The sequence below is a fragment of the Notamacropus eugenii genome, chromosome 6 (assembly GCF_028372415.1).
Source record: "Notamacropus eugenii isolate mMacEug1 chromosome 6, mMacEug1.pri_v2, whole genome shotgun sequence".
Classification (NCBI taxonomy): Eukaryota; Metazoa; Chordata; class Mammalia; order Diprotodontia; family Macropodidae; genus Notamacropus; species Notamacropus eugenii.
The window spans coordinates 351200700-351222204 of NC_092877.1; the positions used below are offsets into that span (position 1 = coordinate 351200700).

At 38.6% G+C, this 21505-nt stretch overlaps 1 protein-coding gene across 4 annotated transcripts in view; it reads left to right on the forward strand.

Annotated features, from left to right (window-relative positions):
- SPATA16 (spermatogenesis associated 16) overlaps window positions 1-21505 on the forward strand; it is a 319130-nt gene that overhangs the window by 119995 nt on the left and 177630 nt on the right. For all 4 annotated transcript variants that reach the window (XR_011969102.1, XM_072618454.1, XM_072618456.1 and 1 more), the window contains exon 3: window positions 367-512. Coding sequence is in view for 3 of the 4 variants with exons in the window: in XM_072618454.1 (XP_072474555.1) it covers window positions 367-512 (146 nt within the window). In the remaining variant the exon portion in view is untranslated. The remainder of the gene's footprint in view (window positions 1-366; window positions 513-21505) is intronic.

The window sequence follows — 21505 nt, forward strand, 5'->3', positions numbered from 1 at the left end:
CCATAAAAGTGCTGGCCTTTAAAAATGATTTATCCCTGATTTTCTGATAAGATCCTTACTTATTGTATGTTTCATTTTTTTAAATGGCATTTTTAGTAAACGCTGATGCTTTTAAATCTATCAGACACATAAAAAATATGTTGTACAGGAAACATTTGACAATAAGGAGTGTCATGTGCTGTATATTATGATCATATAAATGAATGTGAACGGTCTTATTCAATTTTTATACAGACAAAATATTAGCATTTTACTTTCCCCATTCAGGAAGAATGGATATATTTTTACCTATTTTCAAAATATAAATTTTTAAAAACATGATGATAAAAAATTGAATGATCCTTTATTTTGTTTGGTTTTTTTTAGCTTTGCAGTAAAGGAGCAGCTCTAGGAAAACCTTTTGAAGCATCTGCTGAAGATATTTCAAGTGTTGCTAGTTTTATTGAGACAAAGCTTGTCACTTGTTATCTACGGATGCGGAAACCTGACCTTGCCTTGAATCATGCTCACAGGTAAGAAAGAACATGGATCTAAAAGTCATTACTACAAAGATGAGAGATAGACAAGTGGAGTAGGGAGACTGTAGGGTTGTCCCCTAGGCAAAAATTTAAAGTAGTCAAAGTTTGTTTCTGTTTTCCCTCAATTCCTCCTTTGGACAATCCCTTTTAACACTCAGTGCCCTGATCAGTATCTTGGCCCCTAACAGACTGACTCCAAGACTTTGTCTATTTCCTCCACCAATCAAAGCTTACCTATCCACAGTTTCTCATTCCTGCCAATCCCTGCTTCCAGGTTTGATGAGTTATGAGTGTTAGATGAATTCCTCATTAATAACTGGCCTATTGAGCTAGATAATCTGGATATAATCCCTTCCAGATAACATTTCTGAAGCTAATTACAAACCATATTAACTGCAAACTTCCTTTGGAAAATGGTAATGACTTCCTAGAAGTAGGAAATTGATATTGTGGTGAGGGAGAAACTTTTGGAAAGAAAACATTTTTAAAGCCCTCAAATGGCGATCTACTCTTACTATGGCTAGGTGTACATAAATTTTTTTATTGATCAACCTGATTTTTTTTGCCAAAAAAGTGAAATCACCCTTTTTTCTCCCAAATATTTTACTACTGCTATTTTGTTTGCTTGTTTTCCCCAGAGATTTTTCCTGCCATTGTTTTTACTCAGTCCTTTCTTGCCAATCAATATGTCATCCTCAGGTAGAAGATTGTATAGAGGGATTGGGAAAGGCTTCTTGTAGGAGGTAAGATTTTAGCTGGGACTTGAAGTGAGCCAGGGAAGCCAGGGAGCAGAGAGGAGAGAGAGCATTCCAGCCATGGGAGGCAGATACAGAAAAAGCCCAGTCAGGAAAGGGACTGCTTTGTTTCAGATCACTAATAGGTTATTTATCATACTATGAATGATTAAGCTTGAAAAACTGACTGAATCCAGCTTGTTTAAAAGGCTAAATTCAGTCAGGCAACCCATTGGATCTACCTTTTGGTTTCAAGTATATGTTTACATTTTTTAGTTCAGTCAGTTGAACTAAATTGTCTACTCTCCAGGCTTCATTTTGGTGTTCTAGAACCAATTCTGCTCTTGGGAGGACCCTTCTCTATCTTGACCACCACTTTCTGACCGTCCGGGATGATATTTGGGGAGGAGCTACTGAGATTTTTATATTTTTTTCTTGACCACCACTTTCTTAGGATACAGGTGTCCCCTTGTTCCATCAGAGGTGGACTAGTTTGCTTTTTCTTCAAACAGCTCTTACCTGAAAATAGACGAAGTATACAATACTGACCACTCTTCTCCCCAAGATTGCAACTTAATTCTCTGTCCTCCTACTCTTCTCTCTCTCCATTGCTACTTCATCTCCCTTTGAGTTAATCACCTACCTTGATTGTCTCCCAAACCTCCATCCTTGGCTACATTCCTTCCTTGAGTCCATACTCTCCCCGGGAACATCCCCGCCATGGAAACTAACACTAGGGTGATGGGCTTCATGTGAACACACCCAAAGTCAATCGATCAATCAATCACTGAGTTAAGCTCATACTGTGTGCCAGGCAGTGGGAATATAAAGACAAAAAAGGAAATAGACCCTTGTCCTCACGAAGTCTGCATAGTACCCACCGAGACAGTGTATTTTATATATGTGTGTGTGTGTACGTATGTATATATACACACATATATGTACATATATGTGTGTGATATAGATGTGTATTTATCATATATTATACATAAATATATGTGTGTGTTCGTCCTTCATTGCCGAAGAAGACTATGCCATCAGAGAAATAATGACATGAATTGCACGTGACTTTGTTTTGAGTGAGGGAGGGCTGTGCAGGTCACCAGCCTCACTTCTCCTCCAGAGCCATCTGAATCCAGCGACCAGATATTCAGCAGGATGACTGGAGATGAGCCAGGATGAGGCAATTGGGGTTAAGTGACTTGCCCAAGATCACACAGCTAGTGAGTGTCAAGTGTCTGAGGTGAGATTTGAACTCAGGTCCTCCTGACTCCTGCACTGGTGCTCCATCCACTGCACCACCTAGCTGCCCATGTTACTCAGGATAAGTATGGAAGGAGAGAAGGCCCTAGAATTCAGGGGGCTGGGAAAGGCTTCTGGTAGAAGATGGGATTTTATTTAGGACTTTAGATGTTTTATTCGTAAAGGCCAAGAGACCAGTGTCATTGGATACAAGAGTACATATTGGGGAGTAAGGTGTAAGAAGACTGGCAGGAGGGAGCTGGGCTATGAAAGGCTTTGAAAGTCAAATAGAGAATTTGTATTTGCTCTCGGAGGTGAGTAGGCAGGTGAATAGGGAGGCAGGTGACAGGATGGGAATGGACCCCCACCAGCAACAGCCCCTGCCCAAAGCCAGGTATAGGCTAGCCCCTATACATGTCTGACTTCTCCCTCGTCCCCCCCCAACTCCAGTGAGAATGGGTCTAAGCCCCCAGAAGCAACCCCTTCAAATGGGGTCAGGTCTGTGGGCCTGCTCTTCTGTTTCTGCCTTGGGGTCTTTCATACCTCCTTTAGTGATCCCATAATTACCTGGTTCTTCCTGCACATCCTGAGAGCACCTGAGGGTCTTCATCCCTGCCAGTGACCCAGCTCTTCTCTGAGACACTCAGTGGCAAGGTTTCATTTCGGTTCCATTGACTAATGGAACTAATAATGTAAATTAGAGAACCAATCATGTACATATATAATAATAATAACTAATAATGTCAATTAGAGAACTAATCATATAAATATATAATATATAAACATATGGTTTAAATATATAAACATGCATTGCATATAATATATATGATTATACAGAAATGCATTATATAATTATGAAAATATGTCATATGTATAATGGGGTGGAGGAGCAGGAGAATAGCAGCAGTTGTAGAGAGTAAGAAGATGAAAACATAAAAATTGTTCTGTGTCATTTAAGCTGAGCCTTGGAGAAACTGGGATGTTGAAGGACTAGAGGTGAAGAGGGAGTACATCCTAGGATGGGGAGCTAGTCTGTGCAAAGATTCAGAGAAAGAAATGCTCTGAATGAGAAACATAAGAGAACTGGTGTGGTTGGTTTGTGTGAAGAGAAATAGCTTAGAAGAAGGATGAAAGGGGTAGTTGGAGTCAAGTTGTAAAGGATTTTGACACCAAACCAAAATGGCGGGTCCTTTCCCTAAGACGTAAACACACTTCTTGAGACAGATTTTTGTCTGACGATGCTTTTTTAATCTATGAACCACTGAACAGATCAAGAAGAAAATCATTAATTTGTTTATTATACACCAGGTGGCATGTAGCAATTCCTGTACCATTATCCTTTGGGGGTCTAACATTTCTCCACCTTCCCTGGAATTTTGGCTCTGGTTCCACATGTCCTTTTTGTCTCATGAACATGTCTTCCCTCCAAATAGAAGAAGATGCTCTTGAAACACTCTCTGAACTACTCCCTTGTCCATTGTCCTGCCTCCCTTCCAAGTTCTTTGTTGAATAACAATTGCCTACAACTTATATCAATATGAAAACCTAACACCTGCTTTGCTAATAGCCTCAGGGAAACATAATTATCTGCCACATTAAGGCCCATTATGTAAGTGGGCTCTTTGCCAACCCACCATAAGTAGTTTACAACCTTACAGCCACCTAGCTGGGCCACCAAGCTAGGGAAAAATCAGGCTAGGTGTCTTCGCTGCCATAAAAAAAAAAAAGAAAAAAAAACTTGAAGTAGTTTTTAAATTGGTGCCAATGACATCCGGGCTGTAAGATTAGCTTGACATCAATTGCATTACTTGTCCAAAAATGTATGCAACATGTCTTTCTCTAATGAAATTTCTTCTAGGAAGCAAGCCACAGATCATGTAAGGAATATCCCATTTGATGTATTGAGTAACAAGCGATCTGTTCTTCCTGGAGGCAGTTATTTGTTCCAGTATTCTTGGCTACAGATTTTCTCATGAATTTTGAAGAAACTGCCAAAATAGGCTCTTTGCCGATCCATGACATTATCTTTCCCATCGATTAGAAGTTATTTGGAAGGAATATGTATAATCCAGTTGGCCACTAAGTGGCATGGTAGATGAAGTATGGGACTTAGAGTCAGAAAGACTTGAGTTCAAATCCAGCCTCAGACACTTAATAGATGTATCCTTTTAGCAAGTCACTCAACCTCTCTGTGCCTCAGTTTCCTCATCTATAAGATGAGAGTGTTGGACTCAATGACCTCTAAAGTCCCTTCTAGCTCTAACTCTATATGGTCCTCCAATTCTTCTTGACCATGGGACAATCATTCTGAGACTTTCCATCTATGCATTCTATATTTTTTCACCAGTAGTAGAGAAGGACACTATTATAATATAATTAGTATCTTCTGATATTTCAATGGGTCCACAATCTCACTGACAAGATGACACCCTCCCTATATGGCAGCCCAACTCTCTGAAATACTTGTTTTCTTTCTTTATTTAATATATGTATCTATTTAATATATACATTTATTTATTTAATATAATTTATATATTTAATGTAAAGAAATAAATACTTATTTCTTTCCATAAATTCTCCATGAATGACTGTTATGTTAATTAGAGTTGAAGATCTTCCTTGCTCATTAATAGACCTCACCTGAAGCCCATTAAGGGAAACTTTTGTTAATTTCAATGAGGCACTCTGTCTCTGAAAAAATGTATAAATACTCTGAGGTGAGGTTTTGCGTGGGGGCTTACTCTTTGGAAGAAGGTTTATATGCCAGATGAGACTTTTGTTAACCTCTGAGGAGCTTCCTGGCTTTGAAAACACAGATGTTGGTGTTTCTCTCTCTGGTAACTATGTGTGTACATGATGGTCAGACCGTTGGATCTGTCAATCTGTGATGTATGTATTGCTTATGGTCAGATAGAAGCCTCGTCTGTTGGTCTTTATTTCTCTGCTTGTATTTTCTCTGTTGGTGAATGTAATTAAAATAGATTATTGACCCCTCAAAAATTGCTTTCCTTTGTAGATCTAAGAACCTAGACAGCAGGCCCTCCTGTATATACTGGGGTGTTTGCTGCTACACCTACCCATCCTAAAAACTTGGAGGCCTTCTTGCAGTTTCAGAGAATGCTTGGAAAACTGGTCCATGCCTTGGACTGTCCATTACCACTTCTTGCTTTCATTCCATGATCACTTTTTTTCTAGTCATATATCTTGATCATTAATATTGTCATAACAAGTTGTCATTATTCATTGCATGGCTGCTAATTCACACCATGGTTCTTGCCATTGCCTTTTGGGTAAACTACAGTTTTGATTCTTCTGAGATCACAGTACTCCATGACAGACAACCCCATAGAATCTCATAGGGAGGATATTTGAGTTTAAAAGACAAGTTTTTGCAACAGTAAGTGGCTCAGGATCATTGAAGACACTGCTCATTTTTCCATATATATCCAATGTATTCACAGTGAAGCTGTGAATTCAACACCAGCCAATGACCAACTGTGTCTGATGGGAAGATAGATCTGAGAGTCCTGGGTTTGAGAGTACCTCCATTTCTACCACTGATGCTTGCTTCCTTGAGGTCACCCCTGAGGACAAGTGAGCTGATAGCCTCTTCTGTGGACATTTCAGTAGCCGCACCTTCTGAAGACCCAGAGAAGAAATTCTCATCACCCAAGTCAAATGGTTCAGCATCAGAAACAGATGTGATTTGATCACTAGAAAAGAAACCAAAGAAAATGTGGTAACATCTTCTTTGCTGCTTCAGCCTAAAGACCATAGCACCTTTCTAACTGACTTTTCATCTGAAACTTCTAATGTTGGTTGTCTCTCCCATGAGAGTGTGAGCTCCTTGAGATCAAGGGTTGTCTGGCCTTTCTGCTTGCATACCAAGTGCTTTGCACAAGATTTTGTAATTAGTAAATGTCTAATAAATGTTTTTTTTTTCCAATTTATTTCTTCATTCCTCTTCCTATTCAATTCAGGTCCCAGATCATTATCAATGCCCTGTGACTATCAGATATGCACTGAGGCATTTACTCTTTTTTTGTTCACTTTGTTGTTAAGGTGTTCTTTTCTTAAATATTTGGCTAAATGAGAGACATTGTGGTATAGTAGATGGATAGCTGACCTTGAAGACAGGGAGACCTGTCTTCCACCTCTGACACATTTACTATGGTTATAGCTATGTTACATAGTAATATACCTGAGAAAGTCACTTAACTCTTGTAGCAGTAAGCACCCCAACATAAACAGGAGGGCCTGCTATCACAGGTTCTCAGATCTGCATTCATAAAGGGAAAGGCAACTTTTAAGGGGTTAGCAATCACTTTAATTAAGCACATATATCATTCCTTTAACCAAGTACATGTATCACTCAGTTAGTTCTGGGAGTCAGCACCCTGAATTTCAAAGAAAATACAAAGAAACCAAAAGATCAACAGAGATGGCTTCTTCTACCTGAATTCAACAGAACATTGGGCCCCAATTGCCTGACCATAGTTACCAGAAAGAGAAGTATGACATCTGGGTTCTCAAAGCTAAGGGGTGGGGGCAGCTCCTTAGTGGCTTCCCAGAGTCCTCATCTGTCACTCAAATTTTCTTGCAAAAACTAAACCCCAAAGTAAAACCTCAACTCAGAGTATTTATACCTCTTTTAGAGCCAGAGCATCACAACCCTTTGACTCGGTGCCTCAATAGAGAAAACAAAAGGTACTTGGGACCCTCCTACAAAACAACTCCCCCAATCAAGTTTCCCACAATGGGCAGACCCATCAATGAGTGGAAGAGATCTTTAATCACATTAAAATAATTAACAATACAAATACATACACTGTTTCTAGTTAAAGAAACTCTTGTTTCTGTACTTTACTCCATGTAAAGACTCTTGATTGATAAAGGCAAGATTCAATCAGAGGTACTTGATCATACTGAAACAAAAAACAGCAAAAGATTCTATTTTGACTGCCATCACAACTCTCCATGTCCTGGTCAGCTTTCTTAATACTATATAAGTTGACAAAGAGGTGTTAATCTGCATTGGGAAAAGTAATTTCAGCTATTGATACCAAAAGTGCAGAATCTCATCATCGAAAAGGTCACATAGGCCAGATGTATTGTGGCTATCCCCAACAAATGGTCACTAGCCTCAGCTCAGAGACCTCCAGGCGATCAATAAAACTTGGTATTGGTTAGACTTCTCTATCCCATGGAGATGAAAAGTGTCAACATCTTTACTTTGGTCTATTCATCTTTTTTAAATACTGCCTAATGAGGTCAGGTTGGAGATGCATACAGTCTCATGTTTATTCTCTTATGCTGAAATCTGGAGTTGCTTTTGGTGTCTCCTATAACTACTGGATAATCTGATTGCACATAGACTGCTGCTTTGGAAATGACTCCCATATGAGTCACTTGTCATTTTACTTTCCAATAAAAGAGAGTCATTTTCATTTTGTGTGTATATGTGTGATTGTGTGTGTGTGACTTCCCTCACTCAAAACAAAGTCACATGCAAGTCATGTCATCATTTCCCTGATGGCATGGTCTTCTTTGGCAACGAAGGGCGAACACAGTGTGTGTGTGAACACAGTATGTTCAGTGTATCCAGCTTCCAGAACCTTCTGCCTCTTTGCTTCATGATAGACATCTATAGGGTTTTTTCAAGTAGTTTACAGCATTTTATCTCTTTCATTTCCTTATCCCTAACCATCATTTTTGCTCCCAACCTTCATACCCCCTTTCACAACAATCAATATCAAGTGATCAACAAACATTTATTAATTGCTTAGTATGTGTCAAACCCTTGTGACGAGCACTGGCATACAAATACAAAAATGAGCCAGTCCCTGCCCTCAAAAAGCTTACCTTCTCATAAGGTAGTACTTCCCTTACAGAGCAGTGAAGGCCAGGACAAAGGTCACCAAGTATCAAGCTAATGAGGATGATGATGATGATAATTAGCATTTATGCAGTATTTTAAGGTTTGCAAAATGTTTTCCAAATTTTTTTATCCTCACAACAACCTGGGAAGTAGGTACTATTATTATTCACATTTTACAGATGAAGAAACTGAGGGAGAGAGAGACAGAGAAAGAGAGGAAAGGAGAGGATATGTGACTTATCCAGGGTCACCCAGCTAGTAGGTATCCACGGCTGGACTTGAACTCCAGTCTTCCTGACTCCCAGGCCAGAACTCTCTATCCACTCTACCACCTGGCTTCCTAACATAATTTGACTAACTTAGAAAGACCCTGTCAAATTCTTCACAGAATTTTTCTACTGTATTATATCTTACAACAGATTCATTAGCACATACACTTTGCTTATCTTGAAGGAAGTCAATTTACTTATGCTTATGATAAACATTGCAAAGTATAATGAACTTTCCAGTAGAATTTAAGATCCTGGAGAGCAGGACCAACCGGCCTTTTTCTCCATACCTCCAGAACCTGGAACAGTGCTTGGAACATACACAACAGTATCTTAATAAATGTTTATTGATTGAATGATTGATTGATGACCACGTAGCCAATAAAGTGATGTTTCTTGTTGCCTTTGGGTGCATGATGAAACCAACCCCATGAATTCCTTTGTTCCTATGATGAAGCTGCCTCCTACTTTCATTCTTAGCAGGAATGTCAATGTACATTTGATTGACTTCTTCTTGCGGTGGAAGTATGACTTAATGTGAGGATGTAGACCAGAATTTCTCATGAGAGTTAGGTACGAATGATTTACAATATCTATCACTGGAGGGAATCCCCACATAAATGTGATCACAGACAAAGGGAGTATGCTGTGGATTTGAATATTTCCACTTTTAGTGAATGGGTACAGATCTCAAGTTTAGAACAGCTTAATTAAATTAGCTTAATTAATTATTAACAGTTTAATAGTTCTGAATATTCTAAATACTGCATGATTGATATCACCACTACCCTCTTTCCCCTCTTTTAACCACTCCATCTTGATCGTCTAGGAAGTAGAAAGGGCTTAAAAATAACTGAGTGTCAGTTTATGTTTTCATCAGTTTCGTTGGTTGCCATGGACAAAACACCCATCCCCTTGCAACCAAACTTCTGATAACGAACATTTCCTCTTTTAGCTAGTCAGGTCCTTGGATTTCAGGCACCATCTGTCACACATACCCTAATGGAAGAGCATCCCAAAGCTTATGTGCTTGCTGGTTTGGCTTTGGAGAATCCAGCATTACCTTCATACTATGAGGCATCTGCATAACACTTTAGCAAAGGATTAAAAAAATCCCACATACACAGAAAGACTAAGTAAGACTGTAACAAGTTTGTGAGATTCCTAGAGAATTCAAGATGAGTTCCTGTGCATATCATATTTGGAATTGGAAGAGGATTATTTAAATCCTAAACACCTTTGTGAGCCCTCTTTCTAGACCTTAAGAAAATTCCTGAGCAAAAGGAGGTACCCTGTAGGATGCCAAACTGATCTCCCATATTATTTATTAGGTTCAATTCTTAGATTACTTTTCATTGCTTCTCAGAATTCATTTTGGCCTCTCTGTTTTTAATTGAATTTCCTATCCGCCAAGGTCAAATATTTGATTCCTTTCATTATTAATGCACTAGATAAAATCTGGGCTTGTCATGTTACAGCATGGGAGGAGTCTATTTCATCAAATACTATGCATTATATATAATATTCTAATATTAAAATATCTTGAGAGGCAGCCTCTGTAAAAAACAGAATCTAAAGCCTAATCAATAACTATTTCTCCAAACAGAAAAATAAATTATTCTGGGCACTCAGTCTATAAATAGCTTAAAACCATTAGTTACCTGATGCATGCAGAATTTTATTTCCTATTGAGCTTTTGTATTATTACCATATTGTGGTGGTTGATACTAATCACAGATCAAAATTAAAATATTCCCTTTCTGCATTTATTTGCATTTGCTTGAGCATTCTTCATTTAATTTTATGCAAATATTGGTTCTCCTGCATCTCTTTAGCAGTCTTATTATCCCCAAATCAGTTTAAAAATCATGTGTCCTAGTGTCAATACATACATACATACATATATATATACATGTATATAGTTTTGAGTCAGAAGAAGACTTTCACCACATAAAAACAGGAAAAACTCTAATTTATAATTTGTATATTTATTAAATGACACATTTCAGAAAGAAATCAGATCAGCTTTTTCACTATTAAGTATAGTAAAAAGAAGTTACCAAAAATGTATACTTTGAACTGACCGTAAGACCATAACTGTGATTTTAAAAATAAATAATTTGTTGGCATCATTTATATCATATTACAAACCAGTATGGTAGCCATATGAGTAGAAAGAAGATAACAAACATGGGAGACATTATGAAGGTAGAACCACCAAGACTTGGTTCCTGATTGGAGTGAGAAGGAGGAATTAAGAAATAGTCATGGATTCCCAGATTTATAACCTTGATGACTTAGAGGATGGTGGTGCCTGCCACAGAAATAGGGAAGTGTGAAGGAGCAGCAGAATTTGGGGGAGTAGATGGCAGAGAGAGAGGAGATGAGAGTCACTTTGGATAGAGTTTGATTTTCCTAGAGAGCATCCAGGAGAAAATACATCCAGTGAACAGGTGATGATGCATGACTCAGAGAGAGATTAGGGATACATATATACATCTGGCAGTCTTGTGCATGGAATGATAACTGAACCCATGGTGAGATCACCAGCGCTAAAGAGGGCAAAGACAAGAAGGCCCAGGACAGAGTCAGGAGGGAATACTGCACTAAAGGGGCAGGTAATGGTTAATGACCCTTCAAAGGAGAGGCAAGTGTAGGCTAGATATAAAAACTTCCTAACATTAGAGCAATGCCAAAATGGTGTTTCCCTTAAAATATAACTGATTTTCATTTCCCTTCCTTGGAAAGTTTCTAAACAGAGGGTAGCTGACTACTTTTCATCAGTGTTGTAAAGGGAACAATTAACTGGTCAGTGAAGAAGAGGTTGGAGTGGATGACCTTTGGGATCCTTAGGCATATCAAGGATTTGCTTAAACTGCCTCCACCCATTACTAAAATAATAATAGTTCACTTTTGCGTATCACTTTAAGACTCACAAAGAATCTTATGTACGTAATTTCATGCAATCTTCACAACAACCCTGTAAGATTGGTGCTAATGTTAGAGAAAACTAGGGCTAAGTGGCAATTCAAGAGATATTTATCAAAATGCTTACAGTGCCAGGCTCTGTGCTAAGCACTGGAGTTTCAATGACTTATCCATGAATATACAGCTAATAGATATCTGATGGGGGAATTTGAACCCAGAACTTTCTGACTCCCAGATCCAGTGCTCTATTCACCATCTATACTGCACATTGATTTCATTAATTATATTAAATTTATATACTGGCATAAGATTTTTTTCTACCAAAAGGTTTGTTTGACTAATTATTAGTTATTATCATCTCATCAATAGTAGATTCCTTCCTCAAACTATTTACAATACGCACTTTGCATTTGCATAGCACTCGAAGGTTTGCATTTGTCATCTCATTTGATCCTCAGAACTCCATGAAATAGATGCTGTTATTATCCCATTGAACAGATAAGGAAACTGAGGCTAATAAAGATGAAAAGAATTGCCCAGAGTCATACAGCTAGTAAGTATGTAGAAAGAAGTATTATAAAGGTTGGAGTCAGGATTTCAGTTCAGATCTTCCTGAGACCCAAGTCCATTTCCTTACCCACTGTGACATGTTGCCTCCCTGAAAAAAAAAATTATCTACATATTCCTTGCTAAAAATGTTTTCCCTTTTGGCAGAGAATTTTTGGTAACACAAGGTGACAAAACATGAACTCTATAATTCTAAACAGGTGAAGATGGAACCACTTTTTAAAATATCCCTTGTAGATTCATGATGGAAAATTCTGTCCACATCCAAAGACAGAATTGATGAAGTCTCAATGCAGATTGAAGCACTCTACATTTGCGTTACTTTTTGTGGTTTTTTTCCTTTCATTCTTTTTCTTCTTTCACAACACGACTAATAGAGAAATATGTTGATTCCCCCACTATAATGTAAGCTCTAAGGGCAAGGTTTGTCCCAGTCACATTCTAGCACAGTACTTAGTACACAGTAAGTGCTTACTATTTGCACATTGATTGGTGTTGTACATGTTTTTTGGGCAACTATCAGTTGAAAAAGATGATTTCCCTGCCGCTGGAGTTTCTTCCAAAATTGTATATTTGTGATTCTGAGAAACAGGGAGGAGAAGGAAACAGAGAGAGACAGAGAGATGTGTATACATCTATCTTTATATTTTTCTATTAAAACCACAATAGTTGTGTCTTTGAATGGGTCAGTGTATGGAGTATCTCTGTTATTGTGTATTTTGGAGTTTGAAATAGACCGCTGAAGTCACCCAAGGTCCCTTCCAACCCAGAGATCCTCTGGCAAATATATGTGTATAAAATCTCAAGGAGGAGAAAGGGAGCAGGGAATGAAAGAGGGGAAACTACAGAAGTACAAGGTATCTTGAATTTGTTTGAAAGAGCCTCAGATCCCTATCTGGAGTGTTAGGTAAGAATCTGTCTATTATTGGCCACAAAAAATGGAAAAATTTTGCTTATTTAATGATTTTGGTAAATCTAAAGACTGTATGAAATATTTATAATGTCAATTTCCTATCTCCTGTTGACTCACCCTAGGTAAAGAAAGATTATAAAAAGATACATCTATGGAAGGTGGCATTAAACACAAAGTATTTGTGTATAGGTGTGTGAGGATTAACGTGCAGTTGAGAAATAGACAGCTCCACATTTAAATAGTTTGGGCACAAGAAAAAGAAACAAAAACAAGGGGCTGAAAAGCATGAGAAGGAATTGAGGAGGTAGAAACAGCAAATACAACATAATATTAACAACTAACATTTAAATAGGTTTGCAAGGTACTTTTCAGACATAAAGCCACTCAAGCCTGTAGATTGTACTACAAGTATTCTTACTCCATTTTGTAGGTGAGAACACTGAGGCTCAAAGAGGTAAATTTGTGTGGCATAAATGCAATATTCACAGTGCCTACTGCCATCATGAATATCTCAGCACAATTCTGAATTGCAAAATACAACAGACTCTCCACATGGAAGGCAAAACTAAAACCTTTATTCAGACACCAGAAAACCAAATTCATCATAGTAACAAAAATCTATACACAATAGCAATGATTAGGATGACACTATCCCCAAGCCTTCCCCCTACAAGGATTCCCACAAACCAGCTCCCTTAAACAAAATCACAAACAAGCTCTCTCACTCATACTAGTCAACTGCCTGATTGCTTGCATCTTTCCTAGCTCTGACTGCTCTCATGACCAAATTTTCTCTCAGCTCTGCTCTAGCTCTGCCTCTTCCTATTCCACTCATTCAGCAAACTCCTCCCTCACATGTAATTCAGGCTTTCATGTGACCCAGGCAGGTCATAAGGATCTATTAATGAATGGGAAAAATCTTCCCATTTAAATTACCGTTACAACTTGCCATTGGTCACTCAGCTAGTAAGAGTCAAAGGCAGGGCTTTGAGTCCAGGTTTTTAACTTTATGGTAAGGTAGAAATTCCACCAGAGATGTCAGCCAAGTATTGATGGGAAACTCAAAAATTAAATTTCATAGATGCAAGGAGAAGCAGTTCTGATGAGAAGGAAAAGATAGGAATTATCTGGAGAGGTTAACATAGATGCACAGAGAATTCACTAATCAACTTAGATTTTGTTAAGCAATATATACAGAAGATAGAAACAAGGACAGATAACAGAGGATAAATACAAATGTCTGGCACACTCCTGCATGAGTAGCGTCCACTTGGCTAAAACTCAAAGCGAACTTCACTGAAGTTACTCATATCTCAGGGATGAAGCACTATCATCTCATCAGGTTTAATTGAAAAACTTAAATGTGAACATAGGCTAGTGAGGAAATGGAAGGAGAAAGAAAAGCTCCCTAGTCACTCAAACCTTGCAGTACCCATGCTGGGGCAAAGTCAAAGATCTGAGAAATGATAGGATTGCTCCTTTGGACTGATGGGACAAGGACAGCTGATACCATAGAGTAAACAAGGACTGCTCAATCCTATTTTTCTATATCAAGGAGAAAGGACAAAAGTAGCAAAGAGGGAGTTGATACTCAACATAAATTAGAAGCTAGTAAGAAAGGACCGGTTGTGATTGTTGTAGCACAGATGAACATCTATGGGGTACTGAACAGATGTGATTGCTGAGTCCACTGCCAATTATAGGAAAGACAGATAGACAGAATAGACAGAAAGAGATAGACAGATAGATAGATAGGTAGATAGGTAGGTAGATAGATAGACAGACAGACAGATAGATGATAGATAGATAGATAGATAGATAGATAGATAGATAGATAGATAGATAGATAGATAGATAGATATGGATGGGTGAGAGATAAATGATAGGACAGACAGAAAGAGATAGATAATAAGATAGATAGAGAGGTAGGTAGGTAGATAGCTCAACCTGAAAGACTGTATAAAATTAAGAAGAACCAGAGTTAAAGAAAGGCAAATTCTTGATTTTCAAAAAGGAAAGAAAGTGGTCTATACACTATAGGTCACTGAGCTTGGCTTCAATTTCTGGAAATTCTTCAAAATGTATTTTAATAATAATAATAACAGTAGTTAGTATTTATTTAGCACTTTAAAGTTTTTTTCAAAGAACTTTTCAAATGCTATCTCATTTGACTCTGACAACAACCCTGAGAGTAGCTGCTATTATTATGCCCATTTTACAGATGAGGAAACTGAAGCAGACAGAGATTAAGTGACTTGCCCAGGATGACACAAACACTATCTGAAGTGGAATCTGAACTTGGGTCTTCCTGACTTCAAGTCCCACACTCTATAGCTGACTATGCTTCAGAAGTATCGTACAAGAACCATGTCCAGGCAGTCACTTGTATGAAAAGGACCTGAATATTTTAGAGGACAGCAAACTCAGTCATGGTCAACAGTATTATACAATAATTTGGAAATCTTGGGCTATATTCACAGAAGGCTGGTCTCTAGGAATTGGAATATGATAGTAAAATTCTAAGGAGATGGTAATAAAACTTTTTGCTGTCTTGGTCAGACTGTATCCAGAGCAATTTGCGTTTGTCCTGAAGTGTGTGTGTATGTGTGTGTGTGTGTGTGTGTGTGTGTGTGTGTGTGTGTGTCCTTCATTGCCAAAGAAGACTATGCCATCAGAGAAATAATGATATGACTTACACTTGACTTTGTTTTTTGAGTGAGGGAGGGCTGTTCAGGTCATCAGACTCACTTCTCCTCCAGAGCCAACTGAATTCAGTGACAAGATGTTTATCAGGATTACTGGAGATGACCCAGGATGAGGCAGTTTGCAATTAAGTGACTTGCCCAAGATCACACAGCCAGTGAGTGTCAAGTGTCTGAGGTGAGATTTGAACTCGGGTCCTCCTGATTCCTGCACTGGTGCTCTATCCACTGTACCACCTAACTGCCCCCCTCTGAAGTGCTATGCTCTGAATGAAGACATTCTCTACACAGGGGTGATTGGCCCATTGAAATAATGTTGGTGAAAATGGAAACATGAGCAAAGATGTTGGGGAAAATTCATGGTCTTTCAGAGTTAATCAATAACTTAATAGTAAGTTGATATTTTATTTAATGCAATTGGCATCAAATTATTACTCAATACACTTAGAAGAGCAGATGGGATATCAATAAGAGATTCAGTCATCTATGACAGTGAATGCAACATGGAGGGACTGAGGAAGAAAAGAATTCCTATTCATGGATAGTTGGATTTAGTTGACTCTTTGGTCGCTTCCAAAGTTGGTATTCTTTGGTGTCATAAAACCATTAGAAAACTCACTTGAATGAGCTTAAAAGAGTACCATCTATGTACGAGATGGAGCAGGATGTAGTGGAGAGAGTACTGTCTTGAAGCCCAGATGATTTGGGTTCCAAATGCCTTAGATATTCTTGGATGTGTGACTGGTCAAGTCACTTAATTTCCAGGATCTCAGTCCCTAATATTTAAAATAAAGGGCATGGGTTCAATGGCCTCTGTGGTCCCTATGGTTCTAAATCTATGACACTGCAATTTGTAACCCAAACCCAAATGTCAAACTGAATTTATTTGAATGATGATTGACCTTCGGAGCTTCTTACTGAAATCTTTTTGTTTCATACACTGACTCAGAATTGTCCCTGAAAGCATTAGACTGTAACTCATTTTGCCCTATCCATGAGTTCTCCTAAGAACATGTCTGTACCTATGTCCAAAAATGGGAAAAAAGACTCAGCTGCCATATAAATGTACTAACAGAATAGAACATCAAATATAGAACAGGCTTCATTTCAGCTGACAGAAAGTTCAGAATACATAAGATTGATGCCAAGTCAGTAAATAGTCAAGACACCTCTTCTAATTCTTCTAATTTAGAGGACTTCTAATTCTTCCAAGAACTTAGGCTATTAGACTCATTGCAATAAACCCAGGTTGGTGTTCCATAAGAGAATTAAGTGACCTTCCTTCTGATAATCCCCATTTTTCCTAGGTCTTCCACAGCCATCTAGAGTTATATTATTATCATGGTTGAAGTCTTTCAAAAGTGGAAATGACTTAGGGTTGGTCAATAGAGAATCATCTCTTCTCCCCTAGATCTGCACAGCCCCAAACAGCTCACAGTACCACTAAAAACAGGGTTTGGTTTTGTTTCTCCTTATCATGGTTCTGTCCCTTATTTCTCAGCCCTGGTACCTCCTTGATCCCCAAATGCCTTCAACTTTTCCAAGAATTTGCCATTCTCCAGAAATCCCTCCTCTCTTTCTAGAAGGTTTGGTCCCTAAATTGTTCTTCTTGTCCTGGAATTAATTCTTCTGTCACTCTGCACCACTGCTGCCAACTTCCATTCCTGCAAATTCTGAATGGGGCCGAGAAATCCTCACCAGTCCAGTGTCAACATTTCTGTAATCATATAGTCCCTTCCTCTCTCAGTCTCATATGGTTCCCAGATGGATATGATTCTTTAGAGGAACCATGGGACCTGAAGACTGTCTTCTACCCAGGGAAGTAGAATCTCTGTTTGTCCAACCAGTTCTTCTCTGGCCATCTCAACATCTACAGCAAGGACCAAATATGGTGCATAATGAATCCTGTGAAGTATGTTCATTATTTGAATATACTGAATCTTTCCACCAGTTCTCACATTTTGCAGAAATTATAACTTCAAAGAGAGCAAATTCGATGACTTTTGGGGATTTTATGCTTGCACTAATCAGAACCTAGCTCTATCTCTCCAGCTGTCTCTAGCGCCCCTTTAAAAACCAATCCCAGATGCTCTAAAACTCAGCCAGTCATCTTTAATGTGTTGTCAATAACAATAACTATATGCCAGGCACTGAACTCCCTTTATAATTATTATCTCATTTGATCTTCACAACCCTGAGAGGTAGACCTTATTATTATCCCTATTTTACAGTTGAGGAAACTGAGGCAGATCCAGGCCAAGTAACTTTCCCAGGGTGACACTACTAGTAAGTGTCTGAAGCTGGATTTGAATTCAGGTCTTCCTGATGCCAGGCCATCTAGCTGCACCCATAGTCAATAATGAGTGCCCAGGAAAAGGTAAGTTTGTACTTAATCAAGGAGAATAGTCAATGACAGAGCAGTCTGTCCCTATCTGCCTGCAAAACTGAAGAATACAACTTGAAACAGATTAAAATATAATTGGGAGATGCTGAACAAAATAAGGAAAAATACAATACAGCATAGATAATGTTAATTTGCTATTATCTCAGTATGTGACCCGTGGGGATCCTATTCTGTTTGATTTTGATAACACTGTTCTACATCTCTAGGTGTGTGACCCTGGCCAAGCCACTTGACCTTTGTTTGCCTCATTTTCCCCAACTATAAAATGGAGATAGGTCAGCTAGGTGACACAATAGATACAGCACCATCCCTGAAGTCAGGAGGACCTGAGTTCAAATCCAGCCTCAGACACTTACTAGTTGTGTGATTCTTGGGCAAATTACTTAACCCTTTTTCCCTCAGTTTTCTCATCTGTAAAATGAGCTGGAGACAGAAATGGCCAGCCTCTCCAGTATCTTTGCCAAGAAAACCCCAAATGGGGTCATTGGAAGTTGGACACAATTGAAACAACTCAGCAGCAGCAGCAACAAAACAGAGATGCCTCCAGGGGGTTTTGCGGGGAATTAAGAGATGATAATTGTAAAGTGCAGAGCACAATGCCTGGTACAGAGTGAGTGCCATAGAAATGTTGGTTATCATCATCATCATCATCATCATCATCATCATCATCATCATCATCAGAAATATACCTTGGCTGGTAATGGAGCCCTAGAATCCTGAAACTAGACAGACCAAGGAAGATGTAGAAGATGACTGAGGCAAGCCTCAACAGCAACAAATAGAAGAAAATCTAGACAGATAAGAAAAGAGGGAGCGTGATTAAGGGCAGTGATAGCTAACCTGTAGATCATCAATTTACAGCTAGACAGGACTTTTTCAAGACTATCTGGTACAATTCTTTCACTTTTACAAAGGAAGAAACTGAGGCCCAAAGAAGTGACCAAGATCCTCAAAGTATTATGTGGCTAGGCCAGTATTTTAATCAATCACCTGTCATTTCAAATATAGCAGTTCTCTTTTGGTTGTTTTTTTTTAAAAAATACTTGGCATATAACATCAGGAAAATCTGGCTGGGACCAGCAATCAAAATTTTGACCAGTGAAGCATCACCATTGAGTCTAGAGGATCAGAATACTCAGATCTGGGAGGGCTCCAGAGAAGCAGGCCATCTAGTGGCACCCCTTCATCTTACAGGTTACTCCTTAAGCATTTATTTATTAAGTGTTCATTGTGTGCTATATACAGTGTGCTAGGATAAGGGATCCATACAAAGAGAAGAATGAAGCTGTTCTTGCACTCAAGAAGAGAGAGAGACAGAGAGAAAGAGAAGAAGAACAACAACAAGGAAGAGGAGGAAGAGAAGGAGGAGGAGAATTTGATATGCATTAATGAATAAATACAAAGAAAGAGGAGAGGAAGAAGAAGGAAGGAAGGAGAAAACCATATAGAGTCAGGTTCCAATTAATGGAAATAATGAATACTAAAGTAGTAGCATGTATTCACATTAGCACTATTTGAAGTTGGAATTGTGTAAAACATGGTCATTCATTCCAACACAATGGAAATATGCAATGCAAACTCAAATAATTTGACTACTTAAGGGAATTCCTTATTCACGTTAATCAGGACCTGACTGATGAAGTGATTTCAATGGAAGGAGGCATTATGAACCACAAAAATGAAAAAAGTCCTCATCTAGGAGGAGGCATTGAAATTAGCCATGAAGAAAGTTGGGCATTCTAGGAAGTGAAGGGAGAGCATATTTTTAGTATGGGATGTCCCGTACAAGAGACAGCAAACAGGCACAGGTGAGGGGAGCAGGGATTCAAGACAGGGCCCTCAGGTTACAAATCTCATGCTCCCTCCATTATACTGCCCTGAACTTCTAGCTCTGTGGTGGTAGCAGGTATGAGGGAACCAAAAGATGGCCAGAAAAAAGTGAACTAGCACAAGAAGAGTTCGAGAAGGGCATAACAAGGTAGCAACTTGGACACAGAAAACAAGAACAAGAAATATTTTATTCTAGGTCACTTGAACAGAATGGAGCACACACCTTGGGAAGGGCCGGCAGGTCCTTAGGTACATGCTGAGAATTCCCGCCTAGGTGCTGGACAGCTCCCAGAAGCTGTAGGGGTAAGGCTTTCAGCTGTGAGGACTGAGGAGCTGCAAGGGCAGGGAGTCAGGCTGGCAATTGAGGTCTATTTACAGTGTATTCCATGTGCCAGAATCACTTGGAGAATTGGCAACCTGATTGTACTCCCTGGCTGTGTCCACTAATAGAAGGCCTGCAGAAAACAGCTAGCTCTGATGGGCTTCTTCTACGTCCAATTCAAATTCTGACTTTGAACTTCAGAGCTGCAGTCACAACTTGAAAATGTAACAGGAGTTCTTAACCCAGGGTCTGGAAATTTGAGGAGATAGATAGATAGATAGATAGATAGATAGATAGATAGATAGATAGATAGATAGATAGATAGATAGATAGATAACTATTTCAGTATAAGTGGTTTGCTTTATAATCCTATGTATTATAGTTTATGAATTTAGAAAACATAATTCTGAGAAAAGAGTTATAGGCTTTATTAGACTTCGAGAGGAGGGTCATGAACTAAAAAAGGTTAAGGACCCCTGGTTTAGAAGGAGAGGGATATGTGTGTACACATACTATAATTATATATAGGGAGAGAGAGAGACAGACAGACAGACAGACAGAACTAAAAACTTTAAGCACGTATCTTATTTTGAATTAGAAGAAGTGCTGTCCCCCAAAGGAGAGAGCGTCATATAATGGTAGGGAGGAGTCAGTGCAGAACCAAAAGAAATGGGTTGAAATCTATGCTCTGTTATTTACTATATACTTATATACTTATAGTATTATATATTTACTATATTATACTATATTATATATTTACTATAAGTGAGTTATGGTGTGAAACATTTCCTCTCTCTGAGTTTCTGTTCTTTAATCTACAAAATGATAGCTAAACTACGTATTCCAGCTAGACATCCTAGGAACTCCTCCCTAATCAGCCTCTTGGACCATGTACCTCAGTGGGATACCTTGGTATTTCAAATTTAGAGAGAAGTGAATATAATGGAAGTAAATGCAATGATTTTTAAAATCTTTGAGGTAAGTCTACCTTAAAGATCAAGGACAAGTATTGAAGAGGGGGAGTCAAATGCTCACACATAGAGCCCAATCACCCAAATGCCTAAACAGTCCCTCCAAGAAAAATTAGAAAAGCTCATTTCTTGTCCTAGCAAGAATGAATGAATGCACTCTGTCTACATAATGAACAGGTCAGGCATTTATTAAGAACTTACTATGTGCAAAGCAATGTTCTTAGACC